The sequence below is a fragment of the Mangifera indica genome, chromosome 12 (genome assembly GCF_011075055.1).
Source record: "Mangifera indica cultivar Alphonso chromosome 12, CATAS_Mindica_2.1, whole genome shotgun sequence".
Classification (NCBI taxonomy): domain Eukaryota; kingdom Viridiplantae; phylum Streptophyta; class Magnoliopsida; order Sapindales; family Anacardiaceae; genus Mangifera; species Mangifera indica.
The window spans coordinates 6434549-6451269 of NC_058148.1; the positions used below are offsets into that span (position 1 = coordinate 6434549).

Consider the following 16721-nt stretch of genomic DNA (forward strand, 5'->3'; position numbering starts at 1 on the left):
AGGGTAAATTGATATTTTATTATATAAGAGATAAACTGATATTTTCTAACATTCATATCGATTTTATTAAGATTATACTTGTAAATTTAGTTATGAAAATTTTGTTACTTTAGTTATGAAATAATATATAGAAGATATTAGGATGAGATTAAATTAATATTTGACCACATAAGGTGTAAATTAAAATTTTACCCTAACCTTCTAGACCTTAGCCCCCTAATCCCAAAACATTTTCAATTATTTTCATAATTGCGGTTGCTTGTACCAATTAGATAACTTCTTTAGTCTAGGATAAGATTGCAAGTCACATGCTAATATCTTCAAACATGGTTATTCATCCAATTACTATGCAATTGTATGAAGTTCTTACAATTGGTCAAAAGATAAGATTAGTGGACCAGATGGCGCATACATGCACATGTCAAAAATTCCAACTTTTACAAATTCTTTGTACACATATCGTTGTTGTAACAAGACCTATAAACGTGTCCAATTATCATCAATAGATGCATTTCTTTTATGACATTACATATCATTGGGTAATTTATACAAAAGTGTCAAACCATTGGAGGATCAATTAGATTGAATTCATCCAAAGGATAATAGAGTTGTTCTTCCACTTGCGCTTGATTGTCAATGAGTTGGACACCTATCAAGTAAAAACAAAATTCCTTCTCAAGGTGAGGTTATGCAACAGTGGTCTTGTAGTCAATGTCAACAACTTGATAATACAAGACTAAATTGTAAAAGTCTTACACCAATTCTAAGTTCTACGTTATCACATTCTACTAGAAAAGTTATGGGCAGAAGTTCATCACATAGTTATGTTTGGCATCTTTTTGTTTATGTTATTATTGTTATTGTGGTTTTTATGTTATAATGTATGCATTCAATCAGTTCATGTATTTTTAATACTAACTATTAATGATGAATAATCAATTTCACTTATTTATAATGTTTTATGTTGAAAATTTGACAACAGTTTATATAATTGTATTAAGTTTGATGTAATATTTAAGAATATGATTAGAATAATGAAATCAGTTTAATTTACTTATAATATTCTATGTTGAATACTTTTAATGTTATACGATGGTAATTGTAAATTGAATGAATACATATAAATGAATACATGTGGTAAACAAGTATATACACACAAATATACTATACGTGCAAACGAATTCTCTTGGTAAACAAATACATATACATAAAAATGAATACACATGAGAAACACATACATATAAAAACACATATTAATCAGTACGGCCAACAAAATATTTGTGTGACCAAGTGAGTATGGAGGTATATGGTATTCTCGTATTAGATGTCCAATGTTTGATCTAATGCAAGACATTCAGTGAATCACAATATAAAGACATTGCAATCCCTCCAAATTTAAATCTAGATGATTACCGCCTCAATAGCACTTCATGTAAACTTAACAAAATTTGACGTGATCTATTAATCCGATACGATATAATACAATAAAATTTGGTTGGGTTATAATTTTTTACATGAGTAGTAGTTCAGATCTGGTCAGGGTTGACTCTTAAAAAATCGGATCGAATTTGAGTTGATATGAAACCAACTTGAATTAACCCGAATTAATTAGAATATTTTGAATAAATTATTACATAACATAATATCATGAAAAAATCTCTAATATTATTCATTTTCTTTATTTAACAGAAAGAGTTTTAATACATAATTCATATTCTCTGATTTTAATCAACAAAGAAATTGATGCTGCATTACCGAACACTAAATCTATATCATTCATCTGTTGTTGTTTGAAACACTGTATAGGTTAGCTAAATGTATTTTTTTTGTTCTTTCGATAAAATTTGGATATTTACTTAGAGGAACTCGTCTAAGTAAAAAACAATAAACAAATTATTAGTATTACCTTAAAATAGAGTAATTTTGTTTTGACAAAATATCATTTTGTGTCAAAATGTATCTTCATGTGTTATTTTGTAATAAATCAAATGATTTTTTAACATTTGATAAAATGTGTTATTTCGTAATAAATTATATTGTTACATATTCGGTTTTGATACAACTTTACTTTTTATATAATTTGAGTTAATTTGGATCGAGTCAAGTTAACCTGTAAATATTTAGATTCAATTTAAAGTTGAAAAATTTTAACATAATTTCGTTTCGAATCAGGTTATGGTATATAGTCTTCAATCTTAAACCTAAACTGACAGAATATAAACACAATCCAATAACATAAATTACGGGGTCTAACTCCATGAACTATAAAACTCGGCATGAATGGTCCCCTAAATCAAAATTATATATTTTCTTTATAATAAATATTAGTAACTTAATTTTTTAAATAACAAAATTTAAAATCTGAGGAACAGTACGAGTAAAAACATTCATAAATTATCTTTTTTATGCTATTGCAATATTTAACCTGAGTCTCGGGCGTTTGACACCCCGAAACGTCATTAAATGGCTTAAAGCTTCTGAAGATCACCGAAATTTATCTGTTACCGGAATCGGAGCTTGTGTTTCACGGTTCGGACGTTTAGTGTTTCAGACCCAATTTTTCGGAGTCGGTATCCGATAGTTCGGCGTCTCGCGAAATTCCTATTTTCCGGTAAAATTTCGTTTCGTGACTATTATTAAGTAAAAATCGAAAGGCTCTGGATCTGAAGCATTTGTTTTTTTATTTTTTGTTCTTATGTTTTTTAAATATATTATCGCTTATTAACTAAATTGATGTAGAAAAAGCACTTTCAGACAAAGAAAGTAATTGGAAGTGCGTTTTGAAAAAGCACAGTTTGAAAAATGCTACAAAATTGATATAAAAAGCATCTTTAACCATATGAAACGCTTTTAGCAGTGTATCAAAGGTGCTTCTGATCCCAGTATTGCTATGAGCTCAATTTCAAGTATGGGAGTGAAATAATCAGTTTCGTATTGGCTTGAGTTTAATTTTTTGATTTCTTGGTAATGAATTTGCTTTAAAGTGTTTGTTATGTATAAATATGATAAAATGTGTACAATGTCAATGGATTCATTGTTGGATTGAGTTCATATTGTGCTTGTTTTAAATTACAAATTTATAAACAGAGTTCAATGAAGTTGTAAATGCGGTACCCAATTTCACAATAAGCACAGTATAGTGTATATATTAATATGATATTAAATAGTACAATACAATGTAATATAGTTCAACGCAAGCATTTCAGTTTTGTGTTGTTTTATGTTGTTATCTGATTAATTAATGTGATACTTTTGCCAAGCTTGAATGCCTTCTTGTAACATAATGCTTGATATTGTAGAATTTCAAGTGAGCTGATTAGAAGCTTCAGCTTGATATATGGAGAAGTCAATTCAGTGTTCTTAACCACATTCATTTGTGGTTTTGACATGATATATTGTTCTGCAGTGGGAACTTTTATTTTAGCTGTGAACACATTCTTTGAGAGTTTTAAATAATTAGGCTGAGGTGCATCAGTTTAAAAGGCAGTTTTAGTAGTTGATTAATTGTTTTCTTTGCAATTTCAAACTATTGACATCATCTTTAAGAGTTTTCCATCATTGTTTGGTGTGAAAAATTAAGATTTAGATTAAGTTTTATTATAGAAATTTATCATTCTTCTGTTCTGCTATCTGTTTAATAATGGTTTGGTCTTGTGGCTTCAATTAGAATATCTATATCTTATGGTGGAGACTTGAGAGCTATTTTCTCTTTTCCAGCTATGCAACACAAAAATAACCAAGTGAGCAACTTAAATCTTTGCATTGCCTTTTCTATATGTACACATTCTGTATCACTCACCTTTGGCCTTGTGATTCTCATTAGGTTTTAGCACCCCTTCGAGCGACAGATCCTGGTTGGGCACATGGAACCATGGTTAATGGGGGTAGGCAGAAGACTAAGTGCAAATATTGTCATAAAGTTTTTCTCGGGGGTGGAATCTCCAGACTAAGACAACATTTAGGTGGTAAAAGGGGAAATGTAGCTCCGTGTGAGGAAGTACCTGATGAGGTTAAACTACAAATTCAACAACATTTAGGTTTTAAAATTCTGGAAAAAACTAAAAAGGCAAAAAGGTTTAAAAAGTGGCAAGAACTCTTTTGTAACCTACTTTGAGGGTATGGAAGAAGGAGATGATGATGAAGATGAATTGCAAACTCAGAAGCCTGCTTCTAAGCAAGGCACTAGCAGGAGAAGGGGGAAACAGATTGTGGAAGGAACCTCCAATCAAACAAAGAGACACAAAAAGCAAAAGTTTCCAATTGCTACACCTCTTGTTGCTCAACCTCTTCAGCAGAGTTTTGCTTCACAAGAGAGCATCAACGAAGCTGATATGGCTGTTGCAAGATTTATGTACGATGCTGGCTTACCATTTACTGCTTCAAATTCTTTTTTCTTTCAGCAGATGGCTGATGCGATTGCTGTTGCGTGCCCAGGTTATAAGATGCCTTCCTATCACTCTTTGAGGAGTAAATTATTGAACAGAATTGTTCAGGATGCAGCGGCATACTGTGAAGAACTGAGAAAGACATGGGAGGTGATAGGATGTTCAGTCCTAGTTGATAGGTGGATGGACAAAACCGGTCATACAGCATTGAATTTCTTTGTTTATTGCCCCAAAGGAACCTTGTTCCTGAAATCTGTTGATGCATCAGACGTCACAAAATCTTCTGAAGCAGTTTTGAATTTGTTTGACAGCATTGTTCAAGAAGTTGGGCCTAAGAATATTGTAAATTTTGTGACAGATACTTCACCTATTTATAGAACTGCAGGAAAACTCTTAATGGACAGATACAGAACATTTTTCTGCAGCACATGTGGAGTGCAATGTATTGACAGAATGCTTGAAGAAATTGGAAGAATGGATGAAGTGAATGAGATTTTAGTAAAGGCTAAATGAATAACCCAGTTTATATATAACAATGCTTGGGTCCTCAATTTAATGAGAAAGAAAACAGGTGGAAGAGATATTCTCCATCTTTCAGTTACAAGGTTTACTTCCATCTTTCTGACAATGGAAAACATTGAATCTTTGAAGGACCATCTCCATCAAATGTTCACTGATACAGCCTGGATGCAGTCAAATTTCTCTAAGCAAAGAGCAGGGGTTGAGCTGGCAGAAACCATTGCAGACCCTATTTTCTGGTCACAAAGTGAGCATATTCTGAAGGTCACTAAGCCTTTACATTCATTTTTACATCTTATGAACTGTGAAGAGTGACCATCTGTTGGTTACATATATGATGCTATGGAAAAAGCAAAGAAGAGCATTATTATGGCATTTGAAAATAAGGAATTCAAATTCATGCCATATTGCAGGGTTATTGATCTTATTTGGCAGGAAGAATTTCATAGCCCTCTTCATGCAGCTGCTTACTATCTCAACCCTTCTGTATTCTACATAGATAATTTTTCCTCTAACAAAATCATCCAAAAAGGTTTACTTGACTGCATTGAAACCTTAGAGCCTCATATATCTTCTCAAGTGATGATAACAAGCCAAATAAATTCATATGAGGAAGCTGTGGGAGATTTTGGTCGACCTGTGGCTTTACGTGGTCATGAGTCATTGGCCCCAGGTCAGCATCTCTATCAAATTATACTTGTTCATTCCACATAATGAAATTTTGATGGTTATTAATTTGTTTTTCTTTGCAGCTACTTGGTGGTCTCTGTATGCAGCTGATTACCCTGAATTGCAATGGTTAGCTATCAGGATATTAAGTCAATCCTGCAGCATCATCAGATGTGGAAGGAGTTGGAGCATGTTTGAACGTATACATTCAAAGAAAATGAATAGATTGGAACAGCAGAGGATGAATGATCTCTTATTTGTTCACTATAACCTGCAACTCCAGCAGAGGTAACTCTGCATATCCTTACCTCTTTTTTCAAGCAGGAAATGAATAATTTTATGGTAGTGACCAGAAGATGTTTAATTAGGGTAATTGGTTTCCACTTTTCCACTTGGGGATTAGAAATAGAGAATTTTTAACCTATGTATCTAGGTACAAAAACTAAAGACACTACCTATAGCTTTTGTATCTACCTAGAAAAAACAGAACCCCATGCCAAAATAATAATAATAAAAAAAAACAAATAAATAAATTAGGAGTTTGCAGCTCCTAATGGTTTGTGATAACTCCTATTTGTATGGAATGGCGGGAAAGAGTTGTCTTTAAATTCTGAAGAAGTGGTGGTCTACAAGGATGCTCAAGAATTTACCTTTGTCATGCAAGAAAAGGTGATCACCCCTTAGAAAAATCCTCATAAAAGGGCCAATATTGCAGAATCCTGCTAGACTACTGCTCTTTTATTCTTCCTAAAATCCGCAAGTTTTTCAATAAGAAAGGATCTAGAGTAAGCAACAACCAGCTGAGATTGAAAGCCTTGGAAAGGGGCCATTGGTAACTTAACATTGTACTCTTGAGGTTACAACTAATTTGTGGCTCTACTTTTTTCTATTTTCTGCCTTCTTTTCAAGCAGTCATGTTCCTTCTATAATTTTCTTTATGCTGAGCATATGGGTATTTGTTTCAAGTTTTTAGATTTTACATTATTTTAGTCATCAAATTTTTATTTTTGATGTTGCTTGTTCTGGTTGAAAACCTTCCACATTTTTGTCATCCTCTTGCCTTGATTTAGCACTTTCTGTCCTTGATGTATATGCATGGAAAATCAAGGCTCATCCATCGGCTTTTCCTCTATGCAAACAGGCGAGCAGGAGTTAAAGCCAGGAGTTCAAAGGGAACACTTGATCCTATATGCTTAGAAGCTACGGTTGCAAAAATTGAAGATTGGGTGGAGGACATGGGATCCGTGGAGGATGAGGATCTGAGCTGGGTGGATGTCACAGTACCCTGTGAGCGGACATTTGTTCATCATGAAGTGAAAAATATGGATAATTCCACTGACAGTTTGGAGGACAGAAGCGGTGATGGCACCAAAGGTATTGATGAAAGTGATGATTTATAGTACCTTTATGTTATTTTTTTAACTTTTTAGGATACGAAAACTGTTGTATTAAGCTGCTAATCACATTCAATACTTAAATCTGGTGATGATCATACTTTCATTCTAGTGTATCTTTTTGTGCATTGCTTAATTTTGTGAGCAATCATGATGCTTTCTAGTGGAGTTAACCAGAAACGTGCACATTGAAAGCGGTCATCTTAACTTGAAACAAAAGTGTGCTGTATATATCATAACTAATCTGTACCTTTTCCACTGTCAAGTTTAACTTTTGTTGATCTCATACCATCCATTTTATTTTTAAAGATTGACTATTTGTTTAGCTCTTGTCACGTAAATTGAAAAGAAAAGGAAACAAAAAAAAAAATTAGAAAAGGAAGAATTATTATATAACTGATATTTTGTGTTTTGCATCAAGTGTAGCTGTGCACAGAGGAGCCTTGCTCTAATAAAACCTTTCTTTCCATGAAATTAGTCTTCTAATTGAGGTTAGTTGTTGGTATGTCAATGGGCCAAATCAATAGTAGTTCTCCATTTGAGGAAAAAGGTATTCTGGCACTTCTTATGCTTTTGTAACTTGTAGCTCCCTTTCTTGAAAATTTGAGTAATTCATACAATTCTTTTTAAAACTTTTTAGCTGAGTTTGTGAGCTTCACACTCTAGGCTACTGAGCTTAGTCTGATGCTATAGATTGACTCAATCTTTCTATCTCTGAAGGCTGTGCTCATAGTAACAACACCTTGAATGGTTTAGCTCAAACATTTGATAAATGATATTTGTAAAGTTGACTGTAAAAATAGTTTTTCCTTTAAATAAGAGGTTAAAGGTACAAAATAGATGGATAAATTCGATGGTGTTGCAATGTTTACATATGCTAATGGAACGGATACCCATTTCTACTACTTGTACTTGTTCTCATTGTCATATCTCATGCACATTACTGAAAAACATAGTACAATCATTCAATCTCTCCTTCACCTTCAACTTCATTTCAATTATCTCTGTCCTAGTATTTTAGATTTAAAAATGTTACAATTTTCTGAATTGAATGTGTATTTATAATTTCGAACATGCTGTGTCTGCTGAATTTTGTAATTGTGATGCTGACATGTTTGTTCATCCAAGTAGTATTAGATTCACTCCGATAGAAGGCAACTCAATTTTATTAATATTTTAAAATTCAATGACTGTCTAATGAGAATTCATTTAACTCTTCTAGAAGCAAGATTTCATATCAAAGATAAAAGCCTAACAGGAACATCACAGTGATAATTATGTGAGCTAGAATTTCAATTCATTTAAAAGACAAGAAGTTTCAGTGAAAATGCTCGTGTTAAAATGGATTATTCTGAAAGATTATGCGAAGAGCAAGTGGGCATTAATAGGCAGATAGATCTTTCCCTACTGGTAAGAATATAAACAGTTACAGTAATCTAGATGGTAAAAGATTGTATCCAAACTCAAATAAACTTGAACAGATTACCGTTTAAGCTCTTTTGTTCAACAGTTTCTATTGCCTGCAGCACAAATCCTAGAAGAAAGATAAGTTAAAGGTAAAAGAAGAAGAAATACAATAATTTTATTAGAAAGATGACGGTGAATGAAAAACTATTGCTGGCGAAGAGAAGAGAGGACGGCATCTTGGAGGGAGCTGTCTCTCTGCATGGCAGCTTTGAACTCATCAAAGGTGACTTTTCCATCACTATTGGCGTCCATCAAGTCAAAGATCTCATCCAGTTTTCCAGGTTCTGTAATATCAGCTGGAAGACAATCATCAGGCAAAGCCTGCTCAAGGGAATTTCTGTCAGATTTGTGTTTAAGGTAATGACAGAAGTTATTAAGTTAGATGACTCTTATAAATATTAAGGGAAGTTGCTTTACCCTAAGCATGGATGCTACTTCTTCCTTTGTGATGCATCCTGATCGATCTGTATCATACATCTGTTGGCAAAAAATAAAAGAAGGTATAATTAGCCAAGAATCAGTACTTTCTTCATAATTACTTTGTTGAAGCATCAGAAAAAAGCTATTGCCTGAGCTTCCCAGTTCATTTAGGTGGAAGATTCAATGTATATTTTTGGAGATGGTAATTACGACATGAATTTTACAAAGGATTTGGACAGGAGTTTATTTGCTTCTGCTGGTTGCCCAGAAGGCAGAGACAGGTAGATAACTGAGTCTCTAATGGGAATGGTTAAGTTTTATTTGTTTTTCTCTGCATGACAAAATTGAGTTTTAGGTGACTTGTTCCGGTTACTTCATTTCCATGAAGAACTCTTTGGATTATGGTTCTCAACTGAGTTTTGTTCATGGTTTTCAACATATGCAGAGAACATGCTCAAATACATGACACATGTTTCTGTTGCTGAAGATTTTGCAGGCGGGAAAAAGAAATGCACCTGGAAGCACAGACGAAGAGCATCATCTCCACGAGAATTCCTGAGGCTGGAAAATCCACACAATATCTCCCTCATGTCAACCGTTCCATCACGGTTGTTATCAAATAGATCAAAGATACGTGGTGCTAAAGGCACTAGCGATGACATATTCATTGCTTTCAGCACCTCCTCAAATTCAGTTAGAGTCGCATTGTCACCATTTGCACATCTGCACTCAAATAGACATCCTATCAGACTCTGTAAAATAGTTTCTAATAATAGAGCTCAATGCTTAGAAAGTTCATGGTATAGTTTAGCTTAAAAGAAGAATTGCGTTTGTAGGTTTTTGTATAGGAAAACTAGACAGAATAGTTTGATTGCTTACATTTTCTTAAAATGTACCCGGAGATTCTCAATTTCTGCCTCTGTAAGGTCATGGGAACCTAACAAAGTTCTCAGCTTCTTTGTTCTCAAGAAAAATGTGCAGCTCAACACACTGGCTATTGCTGCAGCACGAAGCTTGCGACGGGCATTAAAACTCTGCAGTCGTGAAACTATTTCTGCATCCATTTGCTCCTCCTTTGCCGAATCACCAATCACCCATGGATGATTCAGGAGCTGTTTGATTTAACATATAGATTGGGTTAAGTTTTAGGGGATATTAGGTCTAATACTTATTCAGGGCGAAGCAAACTGTGTATCAAACTAATTTTTTATTTTTTCTCTCCTATTTAATTTTAATCATTCTAAAGCCTCTTTTTGTCTCGGCAATTTCCTTTCAAATTTGCCAGCTATAATCAAACCTAAACCTCTAAACTTTGCTTTCCAAATGATTGAATGGTGTATACCAATGGTACTGGGTCTGTAACATTGTTGGGATGGTTTTCATCATTAGATGTCCATGACCACAATCCAGAATGTTACCAGGACGGTAACATGGTGCAACCCCAAGTCAAAAGAAGAGAGCATACCTGTTGAGCACTAGGCCTTCTGTGAGGATCAACCGTTAAGAGACTTGAAATCAATTGCTTTGCTGAGGGAGAAATGTTTTTCCAGGTCTTTTCATAGAAACTGAAATCTCCCTGCACATACAATCAGGATTTGCATTCATTGTTTATCTATCTGTTTAGTGATTCATAAATATAGGTTATCTTATACATACAGCCATTATCATTTGTTGCTTTTGCCTATTTGACTGTGCAATGAAAGGTGGGTACCTGAGATAATACAAGAATGTCAATTATTAGAAGATTTACAAGTTGGAAATCCTAAAATCAATTGCACCTAAAAATTACCAAAAGTAAATTTCTTTCTTCCTTCATATAATATGAAAACCAATTCACATTACACTATTTAATGATGTAAATTTGCAGTTTCAATAATTGATTTATAATATTAAACAATAGTTAAAAGATTTATTCCCACCCAAAGTATTCTACATTCCCAAGTTTCCACGAGATCGACGATCAATCTCATCTTCGTCATTTGGGATAATGATTCTCCTTTTATAGTGATGTAGTAAAATATTTTATACTTTTCTATTCTTAACATATGTACTCCAAATACCCCTTACCTTCACCTTGGACAATTTTGAAAGTAGAAATTGTGAAAATTGTTTTGGGTGGAATTAGCAAGGAAGATTAAAGACAATCTTGGCAAAAACCAGAAAAATAAAAGCATACCCTGAAAGTAAGATATACAAAATCACTCCCAAAGACCACATATCACTCTTGGAAGTAACTCTTTCCTGAGCCAGAGCCTCTGGAGAAACATAATCAATGGAACCAAACAGCCCCACAACAGGATCAGTAAAACCCTCCACATAACTCAATCCAAAATCCATAATCTTCAATGGAGAATCCTTATCTTTACTCAAGAACAAACAATTCTCAGGTTTCAAATCCCTATGAACAATATTCACCCGGTGAAGCGCCTCCAAGCCCTCCGCAATTTGCCTCACCACCGCCGCGGCTTCAATCTCTGAATACCGCTCCTGAGCCACAATCCTGTCAAACAATTCCCCTCCGGAACAAAGTTCCAGGACCAAATGAACTCCACTTTGATCCTCATACACATCATAGAGGTCAATCACGTTCGGATGCGGTGAAACATTTTCAACGATTTTTCTCATCACCAGGATCTCGTTTGTCAGTAAAGCATCCGAAATTGAGGCTTGCTTCCGGGCCAAGAAACCAATTGAAGCTATGCTTTTTTGGCGGCTGCGACCTCCTGGAACTCCATATGGACTAGATTGGGAAACTCTTTTGAGCGTTTTGATGGCTACATCATTTTTTTGGCCACTTAATTTTCTTACTCCTCTCCTGACGACTGAAAACCCTCCTCGTCCAAGTATGTTGGTGACTTCATATTCGTCGGAAAGTTTCCTCGTCTCCTGCCCCATGGACACAAAACTTCCTGAAAAGGTAAACCCAGATAGGAAATTGAAGAGAAAGGAAGAAAAACAAATGTTGGAGCAGGTAGAGGTTTAAGGAAAGATAATGTAAATAGGTTGGAATGAAAAGGACATGGCAACAAAATAATAATAGTTTATGGGATTAAATAAGAGGGAAATTCAGATGGAAACGAGGGAATAAATTTAAGGTCAGTACAAATTAGAGAAGAAGAGACAAAGAAATGGTCAACTGATTATGATGATCCGTAGAGGAAACTTCCAATATCTAGCAATTTTTCTGAAATTTTTTCTCTGTAAATTTTATTTTATTTTATTTTTATGCCTTGTTTTTATCATAGCTTCATTGAGGCTTCCAGCATGCATTTAACTGTAGTTTCAATTCAAGAGATAAATACAGAAAATATAGACGACAGAGAATTTAAATATATATGATGTATGGCATTATTAATTGAGAATACAAATAATACAATACGAGATCCATTGGAAATTTAATATATTAATAATCTTACTGAAAAATTTGAATGGATTATATATTAAAGGCCTAAACGACTTTTTCCCACCTTAAGTTCACTACATGTTTAAATGGATACAGGTTGATTATTGAAAATACAAATACTCGTTTATAAACAGTTAAAATTAACAAAATCAATTAAGCTTCAGAGGTAAAATTATTGTTTAACTAATATATATTAAAAATAATAAAATATTATCCATTTTCCTCTCAATTTTATAAAACTAACAATTTTTTCTTTATGATTAAACTTTAAAATATTTCATTTTTCCCCTTAGAGTTTCTTTCCTTTTCTCCCTCCCTTTTCTGGTGTTGTTATTGGCTAGCTTCTCTCTCTCTTCCCTTTTTGGACATCGAAAACCAACTGACGAATGTCTTCATCTAGAGACAAAGGCGAATTGTCAAAGTCTTTGATAAAGACGACTGTCTTTGTCTCTAAATAAAGATGATTTGTCTTCGTCTAGTGATGAAGACATTCGTCATTTGATTTTTGATATTGGAAAAGCGGAGGGAGAGAGAAGCTGGTGGATGACGGCACTGAAAAAGGGAGGGAGAAAAAGAAAAAAATCTAAAGAGAGAAAATATAACATTTCAAAGTTTAATTCTGAAAAAATTATTAGCTTTTCAAACTTAGGGTGGAATAAATAATATTAACTGGTTCCGTAAATTTTAACAGTTTATAGGTAGATATTTAAATTCTCAATAGTTAATGGGTACTAATGAGAATATAATAAACTTTGGGTAGGAATAGTCCTCTGGCCGAAATTATAAAACAAAGTCACGGTCTGCAGGTGACATTTCAATTTTCATAATGACTATTATTTCATTTAATATTCTTATAATCAAATTCTTTTTTTTTTTTTTATTATAATATGTTTATGAATTGATTTCTATAAAAATTAATGTCAATTGATACTAATCTCTCGTTCAATGTAGGCCTAGCCAAGATTTTCAGATAAAAGTATTAAAATTTGACTGTTTAATCAATTAGATATATATATATTTAATAGGCTAAAAGACTATTTCCCACCCAAGGTATGGTGTAAAGACAAAAATATACGTAGGGGTTTCAACATCCGAACACTCACTTATCTCTAAACTTCTGTTAAAATTGTTGTTAAATTTAAGAATAAAACTATCATTTTAATAATATTATTAAAACATATATAATTTTATCTTATTCTCTCTAGATTTTGAAAATTAATATTTTACCTAGGCCTCAACTTTGAAAAGTGACTCCCTTCCCCCACCAAAATCCTAAGGTTTTTTAATTCACCTCTTTGGTCATTGGTGACCATTGGAACCTAAACTTAGAGACAATGAAGTGTTGTCCTTTATCATCTAAACGAAGGTTTTGTCTTTTAGTAGAAAAAATATCGTCAAGAGAGAGCTTCGTTGCAAGCTTGTGGATATTTTTCATTTGCAAGCTTTTCTAATATTTTATTTAGGGTTTTTATGATTTTTTTATTTAAGAGGGAAAATTAATATTTTTCTATTTTACAGTTTTTAGATGTCTGATTTTCAAATTTTTGATCCGATTTTCCGAAGAAAGCAATTATTATGAAAATTAATCTAATTTTAATTATTTTGGATATTTTTCATTTCATTTTAATTTTTTTTATATGTAGTTTTAAATGAAACATTTATTATGACAATTGAAATAATTTAATTAGGGAAAAGGACAATTTCCTATCCAAATTTTAACCTAATCTCAAAAAGTATATCTACGACAGATGAAAACTTTAAATACCCATCCAAAATTTAATCTCTTAGGACACACCTACATATTTTTTGTTCGGGTTAAGGGGCAACTTCTTCATTTTATCAATAATATTAAAATAATTAAAATTTTATCTCATTCTCCCCCTTTAATTTGAAAAACTAAGATTTTTCCCTTGAATTAAGCTTTAAAAAATTCACTTTTTCCCCTTGAAATCCAACCACTTTCTCCGACGATGGTCAATCGACAACAGAGGAGTTTTTGTCTAGAGGTCAACCTCTGGACGATTGTCATCTAGATCTAGATGACAAGCGTTGTTTAGATCTCTAAATAAAAAGTGTCATCTTCACTGGATGATGAGGGTCGTCCAGAATGGATTACGCTCCATCATCTAGTGAAGGTCGACAAGGGTCGTCAAGATGGATGACGCTTCGTCGTCCAGTGAAGGTCTAGACGACGTTTTTCACTCTCCCTCCAACCACGTCGTCACCCGTGGCCAGAGGGAAAGTGAAAAAAATTTAGGATTTGGGGGGTGAAAGCACTTTTCAAAGTTTAGGTATGGGGGTAAAATGTTACTTTTTTAAAATTAGAGGGGAAATTTAATAAAATTATATAACTTTAATATAAATAGTAAAATAATGGTTTTACTCTTATATTTAACAGGAAACTTAACGGTTGTTTAGAGAATGGTGGATGTTTGGGTTTTTCATCTACCATAGATATACTTTTGAGATTGAGTTAAAACTTAGGTGGGAAATAGTCTTTTTCCCATTTAATTATTTTGAATTTTTTTTCATGTAATAGTTTTTTGACGTACACTTTTAAAATTTTTAGCCTAATTTTCCTAATAAACCATTATAGGGGGCCTTTAGATATTTTTCATTTTAGGCTCTTTTTTATATTTTCTATTGAAGGGGCAAAATGTAAATCTATTATTTAAAAGTTGTTTGATGTGTCAATTTCAAAATTTTGGTCCATATTTTCAAATAAAGAATTTATTATAAAAATTGACCTAATTTTATTTTTTCTTACAAAAACCAACACAAAAAAGAAAGATGGGTGGGGGAAATGAGATTCCCTATCAAGCAACACTTTAAGGCGAAGTCATTTAACACTATGATAATTTACCATCATTACTTGTGCCTTTAGTCAATGTAATATTGGTATTATGGATGCTTTTATAATAACCACTTAAAGTGTACATTCTTACAATCAGTTATCTAATTTTCTCATCATAGTTATACTATTTTAAAGGTATATCATCTTTACAAACATATTATTAAATCACAAATATGAATAAATGATAAAACCTTTTATTAATGATAATTAACAAATATCCGATTACAAATACAAAAATCTGATTGGCTCTAGGGTATAACTTTAACACCCATAATTTCCTTAAAAAATGTATACAAGGAACTAGGGTTGGACTCGAACCGAGCCAGCTCGAGCTCTGCTCGGTCGAGCCCGAAACGAGCCGACTCTAGCCGAGCTCGAGCTATTTGATAAATTTTTAATACAAAACGATGTCGTTTTGACCAATATGTATTAAAACAATATTATTTTAATAACGAAAAATGAATCGAATTGAATTCAAATTGAGTTTGAACTTGACTTTCACAAGCTCGAGCTCAGAACTATATGTGAATCGAGTTGAGCTCGAGCTCAAGCTAGCTCAACTCGATTCGAATCCAACCTATAAGGAACCAAAATTAGATACCCTGAATAGAGTTAATCTCTTACACCAATCAAATTATATAATCAAAACAAAAGAAAAAACGATTAGAATAAAAAGTTCATTTTAGACAACAAAATTAATACCTAATTAATGAAATGATCAAGACACTTAAAAAAAAAAAAACGTAATTACATTCATATAGAGTTAGTACAAGTTGGAATCAAACCATTAAACATTGAAGAAATTAATACTATAATTTTAGCTTGTATAAGAGATTGCAGGTTCCTCAATTTTAAAGATTAACTTTTAGGAACAATTGAATCTAATTTGTCCAATTAACTAATATATTTTAGTAGTTACCCAAACTTATAGTTTCTTTAGGTGACCAAAATATACCAGATATTTTAACACCAAATGCCAAAACATTTAGATCAAGCGCTTGCACACCCACCACACCCCCACACCCCACCCCCCCCCCCCCCCCCCCCCCCCCCCCCCCCCGGGACACACACACACACACATATATATATATATATATATATATATGGACAAAGGACTATTTTCTACCCAAGTTTTGATATATTTTCAAAATCACATCCATAAGGTTAGAAAAACCCAAAACCCACCTATAAACTAACTGTTATTAAAATTTTCTATTACAACTAAGAGTAAAATCGTTATTTTATTAATTATATTAAAAAATATATAATTTTATCTCATTTTTCTCTTAAATTTTGCAAACTTGCAATTCAATCCCAACCTCAACTTTGAAAAGTAAATTCCCTCCGCCCCCTCCCAAATCCACTACAAACTCCAATGATGGTCACCATTGTCTCCACTTTTAGCCTAACAGAGATGGAGATGGTTGACAACATTGAAGGAGATGAAGAACTTTGTCTCGTTGACGAAGAAGAGATGGAAATGAATTAGACTTGTCTCTCCATCGAGGAAGAGACAGAGACAATTCGTCTCTCTCTATGCCAAGAAAAAAATAAAGACGATTCATCTTTGTTTCTTCGTTGACAGAGATGAAGACAAATCTCCCTCAACG

The 16721-nt window shown here is 33.1% G+C and overlaps 1 protein-coding gene, 1 long non-coding RNA gene and 1 pseudogene across 2 annotated transcripts; 2 read left to right on the forward strand and 1 right to left on the reverse strand.

Annotated features, from left to right (window-relative positions):
• The first annotated feature begins 2406 nt into the window (after positions 1-2406).
• LOC123193630 lies at positions 2407-7232 on the forward strand (annotated as a pseudogene).
• A 1172-nt stretch (positions 7233-8404) lies between these two features.
• On the reverse strand, positions 8405-11872 carry LOC123193633 (calcium and calcium/calmodulin-dependent serine/threonine-protein kinase-like). Its single transcript, XM_044606694.1, has 7 exons — positions 11031-11872; positions 10511-10565; positions 10320-10430; positions 9734-9966; positions 9370-9577; positions 8852-8911; positions 8405-8755 (listed from the first exon to the last, which is right to left on the reverse strand). Exons 1-7 carry the CDS (start codon positions 11747-11749, stop codon positions 8579-8581), a joined length of 1563 nt encoding a protein of 520 aa, XP_044462629.1. The 5' UTR covers positions 11750-11872; the 3' UTR covers positions 8405-8578.
• Positions 8750-10092, forward strand: LOC123193634. The gene is made up of 2 exons (XR_006497111.1): positions 8750-9135; positions 9300-10092. It is a non-coding gene; the product is annotated as an uncharacterized LOC123193634 (long non-coding RNA).
• Positions 11873-16721: the final 4849 nt, after the last annotated feature.